General features: G+C 34.1%; 2 protein-coding genes across 2 annotated transcripts; one reads left to right on the top strand and one right to left on the bottom strand.

Annotated features, from left to right (window-relative positions):
- Positions 1-278: 278 nt before the first annotated feature.
- Positions 279-12274, bottom strand: LOC149417766 (uncharacterized). The gene is made up of 8 exons (XM_089639848.1): positions 12055-12274; positions 11753-11920; positions 11512-11651; positions 11189-11356; positions 4237-4390; positions 1526-1693; positions 1268-1407; positions 279-609 (listed from the first exon to the last, which is right to left on the bottom strand). Exons 1-8 carry the CDS (start codon positions 12191-12193, stop codon positions 439-441), a joined length of 1248 nt encoding a protein of 415 aa, XP_089495974.1. The 5' UTR covers positions 12194-12274; the 3' UTR covers positions 279-438.
- A 4452-nt stretch (positions 12275-16726) lies between these two features.
- LOC149417765 (glutathione S-transferase-like) lies at positions 16727-21160 on the top strand. Its single transcript, XM_089639407.1, has 4 exons — positions 16727-16945; positions 17347-17487; positions 17998-18137; positions 19928-21160. Exons 1-4 carry the CDS (start codon positions 16816-16818, stop codon positions 20105-20107), a joined length of 591 nt encoding a protein of 196 aa, XP_089495533.1. The 5' UTR covers positions 16727-16815; the 3' UTR covers positions 20108-21160.
- Positions 21161-25419: the final 4259 nt, after the last annotated feature.

The raw sequence follows: 25419 nt of genomic DNA, 5'->3' as shown, positions 1-25419 counted from the left end.
TATTTGCCCATGGTTTCTGCACAGGGCTTTTTCAGGTATTTTGGGGCTCCATAACAATGATAATGGAAAGTTCCCCTTTCCTTAATTTTAAACCACTTTTTTGTTTCCAAATTCTTTCCATTTTTTATTAGATATGTAAATAAGTTTACCAGACTAGATTAAACAAAACAAGTGTTACGGTACCAATTTTTCTTTCAGAAATAAAAGAAAATCGTTTGATATTCATAAAAATTGTGTTGCTTTCGACTAGTTGTTTAAAATAAGTCAAATTCACAAACTTAGGTTGAAATCAGTTTATTTTGAGAAATTTATAAAAGAAATTATTCAGTTTAAGTGCATTAAGTTTGTAAGGAGGAAATTCGATCTTAAAGGGTAAAATTCAATTTTGATTTGGACGATGTTCGGTTTGTTGGTATCATCTAGTTGGATCGAATATAATTAATAGTCGTATTCTGTCCTCTTGCTGATGTATGCCTTGATGGCTGGGAGGGTGTGGACCTTGTGGACCAGCTGGTACAGGTGGGTGTACTTGGGCTGGAGGAAGTCTACTCCCCACATGCTGATGCTGGACTCCATGATGCCAACGAACCAGAAGTCAACCCATGTAAGCTGGAACAATAAATATTAGTTTCAATTGTTAATTATTTCTTGCTAATAGCTTTTAAAATAATGCACATATTCAATGCTGAGTTGTTCCGGGATCCATCATTCAGGGTGACGATTGCTCTTTTGATACGCCTCCGACAAAGAAGACACCATACGAAAGTGAAGAGATTAGTCAACAAATTTGGTAAGAAATGGTACATGATAACCGACATATCCTACATAACCTACACCATGTACAACTACTAACCTAAACAGACACCATGATCATGTAAATGTGTAAACTGGGGACCGCGGCACGGGTAGAATATCTAGTGAGGCCTGATGGAAACTGGTGGCACTATCAAATAGACTACCATCTCAGGATAACAAACCCGGTGAACTTTATTAAAGAGACCGGGTTACTGAAAGAATGAGTTGAAATAGAAATAGGACAATGACCCCCTATCGTGATTGTTTACTGGAATTATCCGTGAGACATTTCCGCTTTATTAAATAAATAGGAGGACCGAAGAGGGCTGCAGGAGGAGTTTCATTTTGTAGTTTTGTAGGGCAAATTTAGGTTATAATGGTGTCATAAGTATTCACCGATTATATTAATAATTCCATCTTTATATGAAGTCGTTTAAGGAGAATTATTGGATGAAGCACATTTAAGACCAACCTTTCCAAAGAAGAATCCGCTGTTGGTCTCGACCATCTTGTCCATGCGGGACAAGAAGGTGGGGCAGTATTCAGTCTCGAGCTCTTTCTTGAAGGTCATCTTCCTCGTGGCGTCGGTCTCGCTGTACCATTGGTAGACCTCTGAAAAGTCATAAAACTGTGAACACTTGGAACCACGTGACAAAATAATGTTTTTTTGAAAAAAAAATAAAGTAATTATTCTGCAGAAATCTTGTGTTGAAATAAATAAACAACTCACTGTGCCAGAAGTTGTAGATGATTTCTGCAAGAGAATCGATCTGTCCGTTGATGATGTCATCAGTTCCGAATAGGTTGAACTTCTTGCCGAAGAAGCGGGCGATGGCCAGGGGCTGGTACAGAACCTTTCCCTCGAACTCCAGTGTCGGGAGCCTTCCGAAGGGGAAGTCTAAAAAAAAACATTCATATGTTATGGATTGAGTTTTTAACACTTTACAATTCAACCCAAACTTATCAAAGATGGTTTAAACGACAAACGAGCCACATATCAAGTCGATATTGATAGAAATTTTATGAAAGTAAATGTAAAAATGCTCAGATACCTGTGGAACCACGTTTTGGGGAGTCGGAGATAATGCCAAACGTCCAATAATAACCCCGGTGAATTGATTAACGAGGCGGGGATATTGTCATGTGAATGAAATGAAACACACGAGTTTTATGTGAGATGCATACCGGGACCTTTATTTATTTATTTATTTAGACGCCGTAAAAGGCTTTTACAATATACATGATTTATGTTTACAGTGGTTCACAGGAGCGAAACAGTATTATGTTAAACAGAATAATTAATGAGAAATTATGTTGAAAATTAAACAAAAATAACATCTGGTATACATAGGTACATTAGCATTTTTATTTTCATTTTTATTTTATATTTATATTACAGAATTGAAGTTTAAAATGTTTCACGTAGGTATTTTATTTATTTATTTATTTATTTAACGCCCAGAGGGCTTTTACATGGTTGGTAGTATAATTTTAATTTGACAAATACTTTTAAACATAAAAAATAAGAATAAAATTACATTTGATAAAAGCTATGTAACAAGTCATACCAACACAAGAAACAAAAACAGAAAATTACAGCTATTTGTTGGTTTACATGATGTGTTTAGGAGTATTGTTGAAATAAATGTTTTAAATGATCCACAAAACTTGCCAAGTTGGTATTGAATATGTCAACATCACCCAAGTAATGATTTCCCATGGTGTGAAGTCGTTGTATCGGAGAGTGGGCAATGTAGTTACGCTTATGTGTGCTGCTGTAGAATATTGTATTTAGTCGTGTTATTACTGTGGGTGTATGTATGTTTATAAGTTGCAGGAGTACACAACAGTCGAATTTAGAGTGAAGTATTTTGAATAAGAACGTTAAATCGTTTATTTTACGTCTATCTTCTAATGTATGTATTTTTAGAGTATTTAATAAGAAATTGTATTTTAAGTCTTCGACAGGGATATTTAATTTAAAATTTATAAAACGTAGAAATTTTTTTTGTATTCGCTCAATGTTGTTAATGTGAATTTTATAAGATGGAGACCAAACTACTGAGTTATATTCAATTAGACTTCTTACTAGAGATACGTATAATAGTTTAATGGCTTGCAAAGAATTAAAGTTTTTAGTTGTTCTTAATACGAAGCCTAGTGTTTTCATACCTTTGTTCACAATTTGATGGATATGATTGGTGAAACTTAGTTTTCCGTCCAAAATAATTCCAAGATCTCTCATTTCCGTGACTCTTTCTAAAGCTATGTTATTGATGGAATATTCGAATAAAACAGGATTTTTGTTTCTGAAGAAAGTCAAGGTTTTGCACTTTACTACATTTAAAAATAAATTATTTTGAACGCACCAATCTCTAAACTTACTAATATTTGACTGTAGTATATGGCAATGATTTATTTATTGTTATTAAGTTTAATTTGTAGAACTCCATTTTATTTTTTTATTTTTTATATATACAATAATATTATTATTGGGTTTATAAAAACAGTTTATTTTTAAACAAGTTCTGCTGTGTAATTATTATTACGCGTGACAGCTGTTTCGCCCTCTGAAGGCATTATCAAAAAAAAAAAAAAAAAAAAAAAAAAAAAAAAAAAAAAAAAAAAAAAAAAAAAAAAAAAAGGCAATGATTTATATCAGTTATTTTCTTGTATAGTTTGACGTCATCTGCAAAGAGCAATACCTCGACATCGTTGAAGCAATTGGTTATATCATTGATGAAAATGAGGAACAAAACCGGGCCAAGGTGACTACCTTGCGGTAGGCCACTGGTAGCCCGGAAAGCTTTCGACATCCAAGATTTTATTTTAACGAACAGTTTACGATTTGACAAATAGCTACTAAACCATTTTAGAATGTTATCCCTTATTCCTAGAGCAAATAGTTTTTGGATTAGTAGTTTATGGGATACTTTGTCGAATGCCTTCGAAAAGTCTGTATATATACAGTCGACTTGTTTATTTTCTGCAAATGATTGTATAATGAAGTTTTGAAATACCGTTAAGTTAGTTGCGGTGGATCTTCCTTTGATAAAACCGTGCTGTTTTCGATTAATTAATTTTATTAATTTGGGATAGATTTCATCAAGGACCAATGATTCAAAAAGCTTTGGCAGTACTGACTGTATACAAATGGGGCGATAATTAGCCATGTCAGTATCGTCTCCTTTTTTGTAGATCGGTGTAATGAAGCTAGATTTCCAGCGGTCTGGAAAATGTCCAAGGGACAAGAGACGGTTAAATAGTAATGTAAGTGGTTTAGATAATGTATTAGAGCATGTTTTGAGGAATATTGGTGGAATGTTGTCTGGGCCAGCGGATTTGTCAGTGTCTAAGGAAAGTATTGAAAAGGAGTTGAAGAATTAGAAACCGTAATCATGTTGCAAATGTGCAAATATTAGTAAAACTTTGGTTACTTACTCTGCTTCAGGGTCGGGTATTGGCTCTTGTAGCTCACGACGATATCCTCAAAGGTCACTCCTCCAAAGGTCATCATGTACCTGATGGACTCTCCAACTCCCATCAGGTCAAAGTAGGTGAACTTGTAGACTGGTGCCATTTTGGTTGAGTGATTTTACAAATCGTTCAAGAAGAGCAAACTTGAGTGCTGAATTAATGGTCTTCCACTAACTGAATATACAGAGGCAGAGTGCAGTATTTATAATGTGCAATAATCACAAATATCAGACTTATCGCTTTGTCGTCGGGCCGTTTTTGTTGATTGCAAATAAAGAAAACTTTTATCAATAAAATAAGAAAAAAAGTGATAATTATTTATTCAGTTATTCATGCGATATTCTAATAAAATTAAAATTAATGAGTTATTGGATTATAATGTTAATTGGATAATATGTGCTATCAATAATTTTAAATAGTCAGTGAAATTATCGTTCAAAATTGTTGGGTAAATATTACTTGACAATTCTATTACTTTAGTTTTATTTGAATTTAATTAGGAAATATACAGTTGTACATGTGAATTACATTTACGTTGAATATAAAATGAATTACTTAAGTTTATCTTTTTTATGGTTACAGGTTATAGATTACGTAAAAGCTATTCGGGTAAAAACATCCGGGTAAAAACATTCGGGTAAAAACAATCGGTGCTACAAATTCTGGCTGCCTCCGGGATAAATCTCCTGGTTGTGCTCAGCTGTTTCCGTCCAATTCACTATCCCTTCGATCCCGTAGTCATCTTCTCATCGTCCAGAAACTTAAATTAAATTAAATTTAAGCCTCCCATAATGCAGAAGATTTCTTATGAAAAAAACAACTTTTTATCATTCATCTTTGCTACTCGCCTTGTTTATGTGGGCATATCTGTCCTGATAGTGGGTACTGTAATTCTATTCGAAACGTTAAAACTAAAAAAGAGAAAGCCCAACACAGCATAGTAAACCAAAAATTACCACGGTAATACTTTTGGCCATAAAAATGTCAAATTATATTTGGAGAACTGCAAAGTTTCGGTTGCACTCAACCTTCTTCAGGATACAGGAAATATAAACTGATATATTGTTCCAGTTTTTATTGCCATTGTCCTGAAGAAGGCTGAGTGCAACCGAATCCGGTCGACCTATATAACTCAACAAAGTGGTTAAGAACGTTTTGTTTTTTTTTTAATTTATGCCAATATTAATTTCTGTCAAGTACATCAAGTCATTCTGGTCCACTACATACACTATTACCCTAGTTCTCTTCTTCCAGAGCTACTAGCACCCGGAGTGTGATATACACATGTTTGCAACTTAATTTCTAGGGTCCTCATTCAAATTTGACACTCTTTATACTAAATAATTTGATAAAAATTTTGAAAGTTGTATTTTTCAGATATTGATCGGACTTGGTAAATTGTACATTAGGATTGGGAAGATAACCACAATTTGTTGGTCATGTCTTATTAGAGGCAATTGGAATGTATAGGTTTTAAATCTGCATCGAAATTTATTTCTATCTTATAGGTCTATTATTTTTAAATAATTCCATGTTAGTGTCGTACAAGAATGTATATATGTATATTTTTTATTTTTGGATTAACTTAACGGGTAAAACCGAAAACTGGAATTTTTAATTATTGAAGGTATCAAATCTCAATTATCAAATTTGTAACATCGCATCTGGAACTATACTAAAAGGGACCCTATTTGCTTTGGTCATATTGAACTGTTTCATACTTCGAATAAGACCTACAAACATTATCATTATTTTCTCACTGCACATTTTTATTGGCTGCTATCTTTATTAACATTTGATAGAGCAGCGCCCTGGCAAGGCGAAGATCCTGAGTTCAAGTCCTAGATGCGACCTTATCTATTCTGTTACAAATTTTAGAACTACTAACATTATCATATTTTTTCTCACCCCACATTTGTATTGGCTGCTATTTTTATGTAAGATTGCAAGATCAACTCGAACTTTTTTTTGACCCCACACAAGAGGCCCTGAGGAAAATAATTTCCCTCATGGCCTATATCATCTTTTGGGATGCTGTGTGGGGGGTCTTTTTAATGAAAGGGAGGTGAGGAAGTTCTGGGAAGGTAAAGGGTATGAGGGTTGGGTAGGAATCTAGGGATTAGTGCGTCCAGGAGTGACAGACATAAGAATATATTCCTCCCACTATGGCCCAAGGCGATGGGTCGAGGGACCAGTTGAGAGACCCAAACCCGCCACCCAAATTAAACGCTATCTAGATAGCGTCTTGAATAAATATATTCTATTTTTATTTCAATTTTAATGTGTGACATCTAAAAAAATATTCATTAAAATTTTCGTTTAAATAATCCGCTAAAATTATCTTGAATAATTAAATCATTATTTAGTAATTCAATACTAGATACATAATCTAATCACGGGCGTAAAAACTATTAGAAAGTTAAAAAACTATCGTCTATGTTACAATCCTTGGACAGGTCTAGCGTCCTCAAGTGCCCACTAGAAAATATCTTCATGATTGCCTTATACCAAAGGATATGGGTGTGGAGTTCGCAACGACATATAAATCGTCAGTTGGTAGTTCGGATTTAGGCTTTGTTTTCTGTAAACTGTAATCTACACCCACCATTCTTCCTTTGTCCTGAGCCCTTAAACAAGACATGTACCTACAGCATTACTGAAGACTTTCGCGTATAAGGACAGAGTTTTTAAGTTAATACATCAACAATGATGTAGGATTTAGGATTTGTTTTCTGTAAACTGTACTCTACACCCACCATTCTTCCTTTGTCCTGAGCCCTTACAGGAAATGTACCTACAGCAATACTGAAGACTTTCCCGTGTAAGGGCGGAGTTTTTAAGTTAATTCAATTCAGTAAGTCATTTCAAAAAGCACAGCGTTTCCATTCGTCCAGCCACGTGTTATAAAGAAATTATCTATGTTTCTAAGCCAATTAACATATACTAACATTCTAACCAAGAAAATATACCTAAAAATGTAATATTTAATTATGGAAGTCAACATTAGAGATTTTTAAACGATAATTTGAAACAGAAAAGATACGCTCGCATCTATAGGACTTGAACCTTCGCCTTGCCGGGGTGCTGTTCTACAAACTATTCATAAATATAGCAGGCAATAAAAATGTGATGTAAGAAAATGAAGATTATATTGGTAGTTCTTATTCGAATTATGATACAATTAAATATGACCGAAGGAAATAGGGTCCCATTAGCTCAGGTGGTAGAGCAGCACCCCGGCAAGGCGAAGATCCTGGGTTCAAGTCCTGGATGCGACTGTAACTTTTTCTGAATTTCCTGTTTCAAATATTCGTTTAAAAATCGCTCATATTGTCTTCATTGATTAAAAATGCAATTAAGTGATCGATGTATAAATTAACAAAGCTGAACACATTTGAGACCAGAAGCAGTTGATTTGATACCCAACAAGGAGTTATTAACAGAGTAGTTGGAATAAATTTATTCAGCCATTTGTTAAGGCTACATAAGACTCTAATAACGGGGGTTTGCTCGACGCTCACATTTTAATTATTTCCGACAAACGCATTACTAAAATCTCAAATGTTTTGATAGGGATCCCTGCGGGTGTAAGTTATTTATATTTAAGATTAATAAAAACTGGACCTTAAGATTAAAATTTTTTTGATGTAAAATGGTTTGAACATTTTTCAACTTTAAAATTAGCTGTAAGTAACAAATATTATTTTTTTCGACTTTTTTTTTTTTTTTAAACTAATGATCCAAACATAACCCTAATTAATAATCAAAGAAAAATGATCAATTCTCCCCTGCTTAATATTTTCAAAAACCCCAAACAATATAATTCCTTAACATAATCACCCACGTACCAACAATTAAGAAAACCCTTAGGTCATTAATTTTAACAAGTGTGCAAACACTGCTGGATCCCCAAATATTTTGGTTATTCCAATTCTTAATTAATCATTTTTGAACATTATAGAAATTTAAATGGGTGGGGATAAATAAAATCATATAAATAAGTCGTCGCCGTGTGGACATATCCACAGTTTGATAATGGCCTCAAAAGCCGAAACAGCTGTCACATTAAAAACTGTAAAAATAACAGAAATACTTGCAGAACTTAATAAATATTATAAAATTTGATTTATTTAAAAAAATAAATGGAGTTCTATGAATTAAACACCAAAACAATAAATAAATTTTTTTCGACGGTGAATTAGTAACTGCCTGAGAGATCTCTCTAGAAACATTTTAGATTTTAGTAATAAGTTAATCAGAAATAATTAAAATAAACCCCACGGAAAGATCGTTTTTCTGTGCCTACTAGGGCAAAGTCGACCGTTGGCCAAACCATTATGCTGGGCGCGCCATTTATTGTTTTTACACGATTTCATCACAAGTCGTTAAGATTCTCTCTTTATTTTAGAGATTTGATGGAGCAAATTCAACCGCAGGTCTGTCCAATACACAGGGTCTAGCATCGCATATTTTTGTGCACGTCTGCTTCGCTTTAGTTTAGGGTATTGTCAAATTAAATCTTTGAATCTCACTGAGACTATCCAAAACATAAAAACTTTACCACTGGGCCAATGCAGCCAATTATCTCATATCTTGTGGTAAAGTGAAAAAACCCTGATAATTTTCGAGAAAACATTCAGGTAAGTAACTAAGTCTTTCTGCAAAACTTATATCCCAAATCTTTCTTTCATGATTTATTTAAATTTATTTCTATGCTCACATGCTTCTGTGAGTCCTTCTTATGTAGCAAATTTTTTTTGGGGTATTACACCAGAACTTCATTTCCAAGAGATTTATTTAATGCAGTTTTCAAAGTTATTTATTATTCGTTAGTATTTATTTGTGATATTGCAGGAAACCGCTTTATTTTAAAGTAAAAAAACCTAAATATTTCCCACTAAGAATAAATATTTTGGTGACAGGTCAATAAAAATAAAATCACGAGACGAAAAAAATAAGTTGTGGTAAATCATGTAAGGATTCTTGAATGTGCTTATCACATTATACATTGATACTATCTCAATATTAGATACGGTTACGCTGTACATTTTCTGAAAAAAATCTTCTCGAAGGAAGGTTCCAAGCCACGTGATTTCGGACTTCTCTCTTCTGCCTTGCCATTGAGAAATTTGAAAATGGTTTTCTGTTTATATTACGTACAAATCAAGTTTTACAATATATCTATGGGTTGAGTCATTTAACTGTCAGTTAAGTGAGAATAATAATAAATAAATATCTTTATTGTGACAAATTTTCAAACTATAACTATAGAAATACATGAAAGACTGTTTTGTGTACATTGGTTTATAAATTAGATGAGTATATAATTTTATCAACGGAAAGTAATAAATAAACAGTAGGTCAAATAAATGTAATAATAGAAATGTTAATGTAGTTATGTGTTGAGGTTTATCATAGCCCGCCTCACTAGGCTTAGCCTGTATTGAGGCAGCTATCTACCAAGTTCATTTATAGTACTATAACGTAACTACAATTATATAACAATACGAACACTCAATAGTTAGGTAGCATCAATATCAATACATCATTTACCAAGTTCGTTTATAGTCCTAATAATATACCCACACTTATATGAAAATACATACAATAATACATACCTAAAATACCCAAAATACATACCTAAAACGGGAATTCCTCCTAGTTGGGCAGTCAAAGTATTTTTATGTATAATACATGTGTCATTGTATCATCACCTGTACTAAATAAATAAATTTAAAAAATAAATAAAAATTAGGTTGCATCATAGCGTTGCGACTGGGTTGAGTAGCTTCTTGTTCTGAAAAATCTGCCGTCTTTTTTGGGGGTTACTAAATCTGACATGTAATTTAGGAGGGACTCCTGGTCGTCGGTCCGGAATTATCTGGATGTCGAGAATATCGTCGCTTTTTAATTCGACACCTGTTACTGCAGCTACCCGTTTGATTGATTCCGCGGGCTGCTCTCCCTCTTTTTCTGGAATCCCGGCAAATTCTAGGCTGTCTTCACGAGTTGTTTGTTCCACTTCTGCCAATCTGACTTCAAGGCTTTTGATTTTTCCATCTTTCTCCGCTAGTTCCTTTCTCAAGGTTTCTACTTCCGAAACCAACTTAATGATTGTCTCCATCTTTAGATGGATGTTATCATATTGACGACTAATGAAATCTCTAGTGTTTCTGTTTTCTTGATTTGCGTCATCATTTTTTTTTATTATTGCTTGTTTGAAAAAAACAGAAAAAAAGGTTACGGTCTCATCTGTAACAAGTAAGTAATTAAAAAATGGAAGAATGAGTTTGATAAAAATGACGGAACGTAATTAGGTGGCAATTGTCCAATTGGTAGAGACGCCAGTCCCGGAAACTAGAGGATCTGGATTAGTGTCCCAATTCCAACCGTTCCTTTTTTATTTTCTGTGTCTTTGTCTCATTCATATTTTCACTGAGAGTTTTTTTTTATATCATCTTCTTCAGTCACCAACATCTTGTTTTCAATGAGGTTTGTAGGCTTCAATAAGTTAATCCTAATAAATGAATAAATTATTTTATAGAAGTAACTAGCTGACAAGTACCCGGCATTGCTTGACTTTTCTCTACTTTCTAAAAATATATGTAATAAATTCTCTAAATGATAGTGAAAACTCTATCAAAATCCGTTGCATAGTTTAGAAGAAATAAGCGCACAAAATGTAATAGAAATAATTCAATCAAACACGTCATATCTTCGGAATCAATTTATTTTAGACAGATTCGAAAATTATAAAACAAATTTTGCTTCTTTGAGATTCATAATAATTTTTTAAAAATGTGTTTTTGTCAAAAGTAGGGTATAAAACAAAAGTTTTTTTAAAGCTTTTTGTAAATTACATCATTCTTGAAATCAAAAAAAGGTTGTAGTTTTTAATATTGAAAACAAATTATCAGTAGTCGTATTCTGTCCTCTTGCCGATGTAGGTGGTAATGGCTGGGAGGCTGTGGATCTTGTGGACCAGCTGGTACAGGTTGACGTACTTGCCCTGGAGGAAGTCAACTCCCCACATTCCCAAGATAGACTCGATCGTGCCAACAAAGAAGAAGTCGACCCAGGAGAGCTGGAATTAAAGGATACATTAGATACATTATGTACTTAAATTACTTACTGAAACAGTGCGGATCAAAAACCGGACAAGATTGATTGAAAAGGTTTATCATAAATCATTTAAGTCATGTGCCAATGATTACAAACAAGTATTAAAATAATACAAACTTTTCCGAAGAAGTATCCACTGTTGGTATCGACCATCTTGTCCATGCGGGTCAGGAAAGTTGGGAAGTATTCGGTCTCAAGGGTCTTCTTGTACATTGTCTTCCTGGTGACATCCTTCTCGTAATAATACTCAGAGACCTCTGTTGATTGAAGTATTAACACAATATTAGAGGTATATTCTTTAAAAATAAAAAAATAGCCCTTGGGTGCAAGGTTTTATAGTATTATTATGAATACTAACTATGCCAGAAGTAGTAGATGGACTCAGCGAGGGCATCAATTTGTCCGTTGACGATATCATCAGATCCCATCAGGTTAAACTTCCTGCCAAAGAAACGGGCGATGGCCAAGGGCTGGTACAGGACCTTTCCCTCGAATTCCAACACGGGGAGCTTTCCGAAGGGAACGGCTGAAATAAACAAAAATAATAAATGGAAATGAAAATTGTTTGACATCTGTTTAAAAAAAGCTGATGCAGTCAATGTCAACTGCTATGAGAAAAATCTACAAGTTTTGAGATTATTGATAATTTTGTTTACTTACTCTTCTTCAGGGTCGGGTACTGGGTCTTGTAGTTGACAACATTATTTTCAAAGTTGACTCCTCCATAGGTCATCAGGTACCTGATGGACTCTCCCACTCCCTTGATGTCGAAGTAGGTGAACTTGTAGACTGGGGCCATTTTATTGTTATTTTTACAAATCGTTCAAGAAAAGCAAAGCTTGTTCTGAATTAATGGTTTTCCACTAACTAAAGATGCAATGTTTGAATGCTCTATATATACCAGCAGGTAATCGTCAAACCAAGTTACTAATCTTTTTTGTATTGTTGTTTGTCTCCGATGCAGTACCTACATATATTAGATATGGCTTATTATTCTCAATTAATTTGACCTTTTTATGTTCAGAGCGGCTTTTAAAACTGATTACGTAAACAAAAAACACCAACTCTGGCCAAATATTGAACGGATAACATAGCTTATATTTGAATTCATATCATTTATGCACTTTTGCAATAATACTTTTAATCAGTACACATTTTCACACATGTCTAAAATTATATGATGTCTGAGAATAAATACCTCTGGTACAAAGGTTTAATTTAATAAAATAAATATTGCTATTCACTTCAATTCTAACAAACTAACCAATACTCCGTTCCTCCGTAGGGGTAGACATAGAGAACTGATGAAAGTTATTTTATTACGCGAACATTGACGGGTTTCATGCAATAAATGATTAAATCTTTTGTTTAAAAACCAACAGGAGAACAAAAACAAAAAAATAACCAGGTAACCCCGGGGACATACCGCTTGTACGAGAATAGGACAAGATAATTATATTATTGTTGTTATCTCGTATACCGCAGGTAAAAAGCAAAGTGGATTACTCAAATCACGTTGGACTGGAATGCATTGAAATCCTACACTTCAGAACCCGCAGCTCCTAACTGGGTTAGGGCAGTGCAAGGTCACTGGGTCACCCCCCAGTCACCCCTCTACACGGACTGTTCTCCTGGTGGTGGTGTCAGTAGGATTTATGTTTTACACATTGTGTATTATTGTAGTTGTGCATGTGAATGTATAATAGCGATCACGGTTATATCGTACACACGCCATAAAGGGTTTGATGGAGACTATACTCACGTTAGGTGTTAGTGCACTAACACATTATTTTGAACCGTTATTATAATTATTCCTTTTCATTTTTGTGTTTTTATGGCACTTCACTTCCTTTTTCCTTAGCCAACGTTTTGGGCAGCGTTACAATGATTATCGTCAGGGTAGATGTTTAGATTATGGTGAAGTATGTGTTTATGTGCTCCAGACCAGAGATGACTGCCAAATTAAACAGTGGAGTGCCATTGCGTTTGTATATGATCAGCAGTTGTGTACTATCCATAAATCAATCATCAATATCATCGTGATCATGTGTTATTGTTTAAGCTGGATGAGCACCATCCCAAGCTTCACCATTGACACGCTGCTAAGTCTTGATCCTTGTATTTATTTACTTATTATATATTATATTGAAATTTTAAAGAAGAAAATGAAATACAAATATAAAAATAGTTAATTAAGGCTTTCTTATTCCTCCTCACTAGGAGATCTTGTGCTGAGGGGAACTAGGTTTTGGAAAGAGGGTTTTCAGGCGAAGCTTAATGTTAAATCACTATTTTCGATTAATTTTTATAACGAATTGGTTTACATTTTGAATATAATAATACAAAAAAATATGATTTAGATAAATTGGAAGTTTTCCTGTATAAAATGTAATCACTCATTAAAAAATATAAATGTAAACTACTAACAATTTTTTTTTTCAATTAAAATGTAAAAACGCATAAAAAAACGAATTAAAAAAAATATAATATTATAGCTCAGATTTTCTGTGACAGTTTCCCTTGATTTACTTTTTGCTTTCTTATAAAATTGTTTAAAAAATAAATAAAAACCGCTTTTGTACTTGAAATCCAGCGTTTCTAAACTCCGCTTTATCAAACGGTTTTAATGCCTATTACCTATATTCATGAAGACATAAGGTATACCAAGAATATACACATTTTTGGCTTTTAGCTTCCTCTTTAGCGACTTCTATGGTTCAATACTAGCCAGTTCTTTATCAATCTGATAATAATTCCTTAAGCCAAGATATGCTGTACTGCATTTAGAGGTGTTATTTTGATATTCAATCGTAAAAGATCAATGGTTTCGTTGCTTGTGTGGCACGTAGCGCCGTCTTGTGAAAGTAAACGTTGTCCAGGTCAGTACCATCCAATTCCGGCCATAAAAAATCATTAATCATCTCTCGATAGCGATCCATTCACTGTAACTATTGCTCCAGCCTCATTTTCGAAAAAGTAATGTCCAATGACTTCGCCGGACCATAAACCGCACCAAACAGTCATACGTTGAGAATAGAGAGGCTTTTCAACAATAACTTTTGGGTTTTCTGAGCCCCAGATGCGACAATTTTGCTTGTTGACGAAGCCACCGAGGTGGAAATGGGCCTCATCACTCAAGATGATTTGCATTTGATTCACTCAAGTGAATTTTAATAATTTCAATGCGTTGTTATTAATGGCGTAGTCTCTACTTGTCAAATGTTAAAAAATGACGACTTCAAAAGAAGCATCTACCGAAATAGCTGGCTATTCAAAATAACACCTCTTATTGGAAAACCCCGTATATTGGGTGGGAGTTTGTTTTACATCTTAAAATAGTGTATTTTTCCAAAGGTATACTTACACTTCCACCGAGTCCACTATCTAACCATTACCTTTCGATATTGGCTCCTTGCAGATAAATTATCATTTAAGACTAATCTATTTTTTTTATTTTTTATTAATTAACAAAGATACATGAATTACATTACACAATATAATACAGTTATTAACTACATAATATAATAAGTATATGATGTACCCCCTTAAAAAAGCAGGGCTTGTGTGTATGGGGGGGGGGCTATCTATCTATATAAATATAATATTAAGTATCTTGGTTTAACAGTGGATTGCAAACTAAAATGGGAACTTCACATAATTTCACTTGTAATGAGAATCCGGAAACAAATATACATTTTTAAAACGATTAGAAACATTATGTCACTTAAACTACTAAAAAATGTCTACTTTTCCCTTTGTCAAAGCATTTTAATTTATGGTATATCGGCATGGGGTGGTGCCGCAGACACATAAATCAAGCTACTTAATACAGCTCATAAAGCACTTATTAGAACTATGTTCAAAAAACCATATCTTTATCCCACTGAAAATCTTTTAATTAAAAATAAAATACTTGATATCAGGAAGCTATTTATAAAAAAAATTATCCATACAAATTGCATAAAATCGTCACCTTCACACATATCTCACTCCCAGAACACTAGAGCTAAATCTAACAATCATTTACAAGTGCCAAAAATTAAATCCACTCTTGCTAAAAAACATGAATCTTACCTCGCACCTTCCATATTCAATATTTTCTTAAAAGAAACACAACATACAACTCAAATCAACAGAAAATGTACATATAAATACTTTAATACGTGGCTAATAAACAAAAAAAGAAATTGCATTAACAAGTTACTTGCAAACCTTCCATGCTAATTTTTATATGACATATTAAAAAAAAAAAAAATTTTCAATTACTGTTACATATGTATGTAATAATTTATATTTAGATTATTTTATCTAGGTAATCTTTTATTTTTTAATTACGTTTCTTTTTCCTGTATTTTGTATTTTTATTTATTTACTTTGTATTTTTATTCACTTTTATTATTATTGATATATGTTATGGTAGATACTGCTACCCGGCTCAGAACAGATATTGTCTAGTGAGTCGGGTAGCGCACATAATTTGTAAACAAATATTGATGTCAATAAACGCCCGGGTTACCGGCAAATTTAAAAAAAAATAAAAAAAAATAAAAATGTAAATGTTCGTTTCTTCAAAATCTTAAATCTCCAAAAGTTCTATACCAACTGCTTTGAATTTTTGGCACATCGTTTCATTCAATCACGCGTGTGTTTTTAAAATATATTTTTATATTATATAGATGTCACCTGTGACTGGTTTAATCTGGCTTTTTAAAAAAAAAGTCATCTTTTAGACATAAAAACAACACTTGCTATTGTTTTTATGTCTGCACAGATAGACTGAGGCGCAGCAACGCGTGACTGGGTACAGCTTGTTCTCAATAAATACCTTGTTTTATTGTTTCATCAGTTCCCAAGTTCAATTAGTCTAATTTAAAAATTGGGTGTGATGGATTCTCTTTTATAAGTACATCGGTATTTTAAAACCCAGTTCAAAGAGTGGATCACTAAGTCATGAATACGCATTACTTATTATAGTTCAACAAATGAGAATATTATTTTGTTTCATTTTTATTGCGTGTTTGCATGGCAACCCATATTTATAGATACGATAAAAATTGCACAAAATCGCACACGCATTTAGACCCAAATCTTATCCATATTTTTTGTATGACCTAGGTCAAGCAAGATATTGTCAAAAATAATGAACAAAAGAACGGAGTGATGATAGGTACGCACTAATCACAATTATTTTGAATATTTTGTCTCGCTGGAAACAATTAATCTGCCAGATAAGAAATCTTTGTTATTCATTATGAATCATGTTGTGCCAACAACTGATAACCCTACACATGAAAATATATTATGAAAATAATGACGATTCAAGTTTGAACAGCTGTTTCATTATTTTATTACCTTTGTGAATTGAATGGAGAACTGTTGCTCTAATAACTTGTGTGTTTTGTTGTTATACTGCTAGTCAAAATGTCTACTGTAGGTGTGGTTAATGCTGGGAAGCATGGGGCTGCTGAGAGTATAATGATGTTACTTCACGTCGGAGGAGAGAAGCTTGGAAAACTTAAGATCTCTGTTGAAGAGTGGCTAGAAGAAAAACGCAAGTATATTGTAATATTTTTTGGCTGATTACAATAAATGAGTAAAATGACGATGGTCAAATTATGAATTAAATTCCATGGATAATCTGTTAACGTTGTTGATGAGTTATTGGTCAGAGTACTTACACATATGCTATGCTATAAGATAGAAGACTGAATGGAAAGCTACTTCACGCCTGATTATTTGTTTTATTTGTTTTGCCTTGTACCTTTTGTCTTTCTCTCAAAAATTCTTATTTCTTCATTGGTCCAATTACCGAAAATGAAGACGATAAAAACTTTTCTGATTTCATCTTGAACACTGTGTTGGATATTGTCCTCATTTAGTTCCCTTCCAATGTTTTTTTGGAGATTATACTGTTTTTTATGTTTCCAATTTGATTTGAAACCTTATTTTCAGAAAAAGAAGGCGTTGTCGATTTCCAAAATGCAGTCGCTGTTGGAAGGTGTATCGGTGCTGCAGCAGGACTTATCTCCGGAGATCATTGGCTTGATGCCCAACTGGACACCCTAGGTCTTATGGTCTACGAAATGTTGCAAAGTTAGTACCTACCAACTCCCCTGTTATTATTAACAAAGGATGTTGATCGACTTGATGAGGCATCTGTTTTATGATAAAATATATTTATATATAGTCGACTTTATAATAATAAAGAGCGTGCTAAAGTAAACGCTAAAGTTATATAGTCGCGCTAATTATATTATGTATTACTTGTGTCTCTTTTGAGTGTGACGTGTGTCTCATGTGTCTCTATTTGTGTCTCTTTTGTTTTTTGACTCTCTTTGTACTCTTAGTCATTTGAGTGAGTTTTTACGAGTATATAATTTTATAGTTTTGTATGCAAATTAAGGTATCCTATGTTTGAGTAGTGAGATCGTCTGTGAAACCTAGTATAATTAAATAAATATATGTTACCTGTCTCCATGTTTCCACTTGGAAACATATCAAGACTTTAATAACATGTTTCTGGGGATAGTTTAACATTAAATATATGAATAATTAACAACATTGGTTAAACTTCTAGCTAATTTCTAATCCTTTATCATCCAGAATCTGAGGCCTGGTACCAAACTGCAGATAAAGAAGAGAGAGCAGCTTTGAGGAACGAGCTGATGTCAGAGATATCTCATTATTATTTGCACCGTTTTGAAACCGCAGTTGAAAACAATGAAGGTCACTTCTCCTCGAAGGTAAGCATCGATGAAAATAACATAATTGTCGTCATAACCTTAGTTATTGAAAGATAATTTTTGGATTTAACTTATGTATTTCTTTCATGTCTTTTATGCTTGAACAAATGATTAATTACTATTACACACTAATAGGATAGTGGCAGAATCCGTATGTCCATTTCTCATGCTAATAATCTTTAACTTCTCTGTCATTCACCCTTACTAGGTCATAACATCGATTCACTAGGTCAACTACCAAATTTCACTGTCATTTGACAGTGAAATTTGGTAGTTGACATTTTTTTGTACTCGCCCCCAATACTCAAATTTCATAAACTAGGACACGAATTTAGAAATATTATTTCAAAATCAATCCATATTTTAAATAATTTGTTTACAATTTGGAATTTGTTTTCATGGATGAAGGAATGCAAATCATGGAAAAGGAAATTAACCTACTTCCCGACATCCGACCGAGCTTAAACTCTGCAGATAGATTCGTTGTCGATGGCAATTCACTCTATCGACTTTTGGTGGTAATCATTCATAAATATGAAGACACGTACGGATTTCTCTGAAATTGGATGACTTTACAGTAGTCAAAATAAATACATGTTAGTCCTACCCATTTGGGATTTGACTCATTTGTTAACGCGGTTGACTGCGAAAGGTTCAATCTGTTAATTAAAATGAATGTGTTAATTAAAAAAAACTTTGATTTTTTAAAGGTAACTTTTTCAAAATATTTATGAATGTTACGCTAACTATTTAAAACTATACTCCATTAAATGCAATGAAATTATATTTAGTTTGCACTAGCATGAAAGAAACGTATTTACATATGAGTAATCTTAAAGTATGTTGCCTGTTGTATGCTGATGATGCGGTGCTGATTGCTAATAGTATGGATGATCTACAGTCTCTCGTGTCTAGGATGAATGAAGTGTGCATGAAGAATGAGTTAATGATGAATGTAAGTAAGTCTAAAGTAATGGTGCTTGAAAGAGAGAGTACGGAAACAGTGTGGAATATAGTTGTGAATGAGGAATACTTGGAGCAGGTGGATGAGTTTGTGTATTTAGGAAGTATGTTCTAGAGAGTTGGAAAGGCTGACAGATATATTGAATGAAGGTTAAATGTAGGTAACTCCATTAATGGAGGACTGAACGCAGTTGGCGCTAAAAAAAATATCCAAAGAAGCGATGTTAGCAGTTCACAATGGAGTGCTGGTACCTACTGATGCATGAAAGTGAGGCATGGAACTGGCAAAGAAAGGATGAAAGTAGATTGAATGCTGTTGAAATCAGATCTCTGACGCGTATGTGTGTTAAAACCATTTATAATCGTGTGAAGAATGTAGAGATCCGCAAAGAGTGCAAGGCTGATATAAGCACAATAAGTAAGATTAAGAAAGGGACGCTTAGATGGTTTGGGCATGTAGAGCGAATGAGCGAAGAAAGGAGTTTAAGGAGGATATATGATGCAAATGCGAATGGTAGCAGAAGTCGGGGACGCCCGAGGAAGACATGGCACGATCAAGTGAATCAGATACTCGAGTCTGGCCATGTCAAGAGTCAGAATAATAGAAGGGTATGTATGAATGTGAATGAGGCAAGAAGTGTGTGCCAAGACCGAGTTGTTTGGCGGTCCGTCCTCTCTGCCTACCCCTTCGGAGAAACGGCGTGATGGTTAGTTAGTTAGTTACTTACATATTTGAAAATATGTGGCCCAATTTAATATTTTCAGCTATACTTATTTTGTATGGTTTTTATATTATATGTAGCTAACACTTGTTCATTTTGTTTCAGCTTTCGTGGCTCGACATTTTCTTCTTCGGTGCTCTGGAGGTTTTGGAGATGTACTTTGGGGTCAGTCTAATCGACGGAAAGTTTCCTTTCCTCCTGAAGCTCATCGAGGAGGTGGGCAGAATCCCGGCCATCCGGGATTACATCGCCAATAGGCGGAACAAGGCGCTTGTTCCTAAATAAAATAACATTTTCTTCCACTTTTGGTCTTTTTGGGTGTAACATGATACTATTTAATTTCGCTTGGGCGATTTTCGCCATAATGCCAAGTTGGCAAAAACGTCTTGAGCGATCGCTTGCCATTACGTGCCAAATTTATATAACCTAAATAATATGGGATAAAGCCATAAAGGTGGATTCATTGGCTTTAAACCGCTGTAAGCAGTTTCATATGTTTCCATATTAAGGCGATGCCATACGTAGTGAGGCAAAATCGTGTGTTTTTGGTTTGAAAATTTGGTCGCCTAGAAATGTTGCTTTAATTAAATACTGCGAGTAGAATACATCTTGGCCTTTGAAATAATCGAGTATTTTTTAGTAAGTCTTTTTATAAGCCCAGAAAAAATAATGCATAAGGCCTATGAAAACTGTTTTAACGTTCAAAATTTTCTACTTACCAACCCATTTTGGATTATGATTTTGTTTTATAATGTTGCAAATAAAGTTATTTATAAAATTATCGGAAAAAAATTAATAATTATGCCTGAACATCCACAAAATAAAATTAAAGGCAATTTTTGGCCATGTTTTTTTCTTGCATAAATCAAAACAGGATGATGGTGTTAAGCGGTAATTTAAACTCTATCGCCATCTACGTAAGGGGTATTATTGATAGCGGCTCGATTTAAAATATTACACGACGTAGTGCATCGCCTTAAGGAGTGTTGAGGAATGGTTGTAAAAAAAACTCCTGTTGTCACTATAGTATGCAGTAAGTCTTGTAAAATATGTACCATGTAAAAGCCCAACAGAGCGTTTATAATTAATAAATAAAAATATAATAAATGCATATATGACACAAATCGCTCGAGTTGTCATGTTTTAACCGTACGTTTTAAGGGGTGTTTTGTGTTTAGTTTTTAAAGTATTTGTTGTTGTGAGGTTAGTATTTTGGAGAAGGCTTTAATAAAAGTCTTCGGATCATATTTCCGCAATCTGATCTGGAGAAAAATATAAGAACTATAAATAGAAAAACAATTACAATTTTTAATAAATAAACTGGTTTTCATAAAAGTTTTTTATTTTTTCTGTAGTGTTTTTTTTCTTCAGTTTTTGAATGCCATATTTTTCAGTATATAATACATCATGCCATTTATATTTTTTGTGCACTTTCGATTATCCCATCAGTATCTGAATCAAGCTATAATATTATCACCAATAAACAGATTATTAGGTTTAAGTCTCTACTGTGTTATAAATGAAAACAATAAAGCTCAGCTGTTCATGAAACGGAATGTTTTCATTTCAGGTACATCTTTAAAGGGTAAATAAAAGTAGGTTCTTTTCTATTTATATTCTGTCCAAAGGCTACATGGGCTTGGAAATAAAATTAGTTCCGTTGATGTTTTCATTTATTCCTTTTTAAATTTAAAACAGAAATTTTTAACATTATCATAAATATGTAATCAGTAACTTACTTTTTTATGAAAATATTAACCGAAAATCTTACGATTTCTTTTAATATTGCTTTCTGCTATTTAATCTAGGAAGGTATCAATTACTTCGTTTTTCTCTTCTATCTTCTTGGTATTCGTTATAATTACTTGTGTGTACGTTGATTCATTTTGTTCCTATCTTATTTTTTATTTTCTTTTATAGCTGTAGTGCGAATATGGATAAATTGAACTGTGAATCCAATTCATTTCAATTTATTATTAAAAAACTATATCTATACTAGTAATACAGAGTTGGCCTTTTGAAGGCAGCTTCGATGATGCTAAATACATCCCTTACAGGCACGACCGTTGTCAAGTTAGTCCTGCAGCTATGTTCTGTGGCTAGGAAAACAATATATGCTGTCAATGACGGAGATAACCATTGGGAACACAGAAATAAATTCATGCAGCCGGGAATTAAACTATTATTATTATGTAAATTTGAATGCACTATGTATGTAATTGTTAAGAGGAATGACTGCGCGAAATTCTTCATACAAATTTTAATTTGGATTTAAGGCCAAAATACTTTACAAAACTAAATAATAAGTTTTAAAATAAAAAAAAACAGGCAGAATTCAACTTTTCATGATTTTAGAGGCAATTTTTAATTTTTTTTAGTTAATGGTAATTATAATTTATTTAATTTAAAATTTATTTTCGACAAAATTTGTTTTTATTTAATAATTCATATTTTATATTTCCATAGTAAAAAACGGCAAGATTATTTTTTTAATTAATTACCATAAAGTCACAAATAATTGCAAAAAAATCGATTTCTTTAATTACCCATTTTTTTATAATTTGAAACTAAAATAATCAAATCAGCGCATATCCGTACTAGATTTTTGTTAAACCATTTGATTTAAAAAAAAAAACAATTACTCACTTTGGTTGGGTATTTTGGCCAAAAATCTAAATTTAACTATTGTATGAAAAAGGCCGTCAACTGTTCCCCTTAAGACTTAGCCATATCTACTTCAAGCTACCTTTTCACCTATAACAGTTGTCTCTAATTAGGGCGATAATAGGAGTAAATTTTATTTTAGAACGAGTTTCAAATATAGTGCAAATTTTGAACCGTTAAAAATATAACGTTGTTCCCCGGTATTTGAATCCGGGGGACTTGGGGTTCAGAGGTAAGGATTTTTATATCTCAGCCATAGCTGATCCAGTGAGTGGATACGTCGTCAGTGCCACCTATTGAAAACCGTAAACTGATTTATTAGTATATATATGTATAACTCCAACGGCTCGGAGGGCTTTGAAGCAGAGAATAGACGGTTATCTCGAGAGTATTTCCTCCTTGGGTAAAAATAATCTCGTCGAATTTAATGTTTCAAAGACCCAATCCTGTCTGATTACGTCTAAAAGGGATCCAAATGATAATCTAGTCTCCTTCAATGGAAGCAATCTTCCGAACAGGCCTTCCATTGATATGCTTGGCGTAACTATAAGTGACCAGCTCAGGTACGGGGGCTCCAAGCCAGAGTAAAGTTGGCCTCTCAGAAGCTGGGCGTACTGTACAGGGCCCGCAGATACTTTAATAGTACACAACTGCTCACCCTGTACAAATCGCAAGTGCGCCCTACTGTCGAATTTGGCAGCCATCTCTGGTCTGGAGCCCCAAAATACCTGAAAAAAACCCTTGACTCTGTGCAGAAACGGGCGGTCCGTTTGATAGATTCCCCAATCTTAACAAACGGACTGCAATCTTTAGAGCACAGGCGTCAGGTAGGTATGCTGTCCTTGTTCTATCGGTATTACAATGGAAGATGCTCTGAGGAACTAGCGTCATTGATCCCTTCGGCACCGGTGCGTAGTCGGGATACACGCCAAACGCGCGCCCAACATTTGTACACAGTTGACACTTGTCACATGAGAACGGGTTGCTTCTACGATTCGTTCTTAAGTTCAACAGCTCGGCTGTGGAACGAACTGCCGGCCTCTGTGTTTCCTCCCTCCTACAACATGGGACTCTTCAAGACCCATGTTCACTCCTTCCTCTCCACAAAAAGACCCTCCACACAGCATCCCCAAAGATTACATAGGCCCTGAGGGAAATTATTTTCTTCAGGGCCTCCTGTGTGGAGTAAATATAAAAGAAAAAAAAAAAAAAATTAGTTAACTATCTGACTTGTACCTGGCGTTACTGGACTTTTCTCTACTTTAATTTACTTTACTATAATATAATATGCGTGTATTATAAATATAAAACTTCCAGAAGAAATTTTATAAATGATAGTGAAAATCCTATCATAATCCGTTGCACAGAACTAAGCGCACAAACAGACAGAAGCGGATAGCGACTTTATTTTATACTATTTAGAGATAATACAGATTTTGTAGATGGAATTTACGAACCCGTTGTTTACCAGTCTGACCATACATCGAAAATATTATATCATCAAACATAATAATTTCTGTTGTCTGTGCCTTAGTCCTGCATAAAATCTGGTTCAATGTCTCAAATTCTTTTGAATTTGAGTGTGGTTTTCAAAGATGTAACTGTAATGTGAGAATAATTCAGACTAACCATAAAGCAGGAACCTTGGAAAGAAATTAACTTTAAAAAGGATCTATGTGATCTTAAAGGCTGCTGTGTGGAAGGACAAAGGTTTGAGGGGTGGTTAGGAATCTCGGAGTCCAGGATTGCAATCCATACGTATGAATCTAACCTTCTCAATGCGGTGCAAGGCGATGGGTCAAGAGAGTCCGGTCGGAGAGGTCAAAATACGTCCCTCAACCAGTCTCTCTCGATCCGACCCACCACGCAGGAGGTAGGCAGATACATCCGCCGCCCAGACCTAAACTGATAAATCACCAAACATAGCCAACCACTTGGGGCGACCTAGGGCATAGATGTTGGTTATACAATAAATGGTATCCGGGGCGACGGTACCCATTACCCATTACTCATACCCGCCTCCCAAATTGAAATAATATTATTAATTTTTTTCATTTTCAAAATGGGAACAGGTTTGATGAGAATTCCGACTATCCCGTGATTTTTCATGCTTTTTCGCTAGTTTATTATAAATATGAATTTTTATCATTTAATTTACCCTTTACGACCTACCTGTAATAACTTGATGACCTGAAATTAGAAAGATATGACACCTGACAGGGTAAATTCGGAAGATTTGAGGAACTTTTCTAATCGCATTGATTACCGATTGATTGCCGATTTGAATTGGGAAGGTAAGTAAATTTTCCCTTCCGCTTAGGCGGGAAAACTGCTGATTGGTTTCCAGACCGATTTCCGGGGCGTATTTAATCTGTAAAATTAGATTAGCACCGGATATGACTAATTTGGTCAATTAATAGATGGACGCTGCATATCTCTGGCTCAGAGGAATAATATCGTAGTCAATATTATCAAAATACTCAGAGCAATTATTTACAAAGCAGTAACGCTACAAACGAGTTCTGGTAATCCTTCACATGACTTATTAAATTAGTTATATGAAATTGTCTAGCCTGTGGTATGCTGATGATGCGGTGCTGGTGTCTAACAGTATGGAAGATCTACAGTATCTCGTGTATAGGATGAAGAATGAGTTAATGATGAATGTAAGTAAGTCTAAAGTCATGGTGTTTAAAAGAGAGATGTCGAAAACAGTGTGCAATATAACTGTGAATGACGAATACTTAGAACAGTTGACTTGGTTTGTGTATTTGAGACACAAATTTACGAGAGATCGAAAGGCTGATAGATACATTGAAAGAAGGGTAAATGCTAATGGAAATGGAGGACTGAACGCGGTGGGCGCTTTTAAAAGATTTTCCAAATAAGTGAAGCTAGCAGTCCACAATGGAATGCTGGTGCACACACTGAGG

Source organism: Hesperophylax consimilis, chromosome 14, assembly GCF_061612785.1.
Source record: "Hesperophylax consimilis isolate HC1 chromosome 14, BYU_Hcon_1.0, whole genome shotgun sequence".
In the NCBI taxonomy this organism is placed as follows: Eukaryota; Metazoa; Arthropoda; class Insecta; order Trichoptera; family Limnephilidae; genus Hesperophylax; species Hesperophylax consimilis.
Note: the sequence above shows the minus strand (reverse complement) of the source record. Positions and strands in the feature narration are given on the sequence as shown.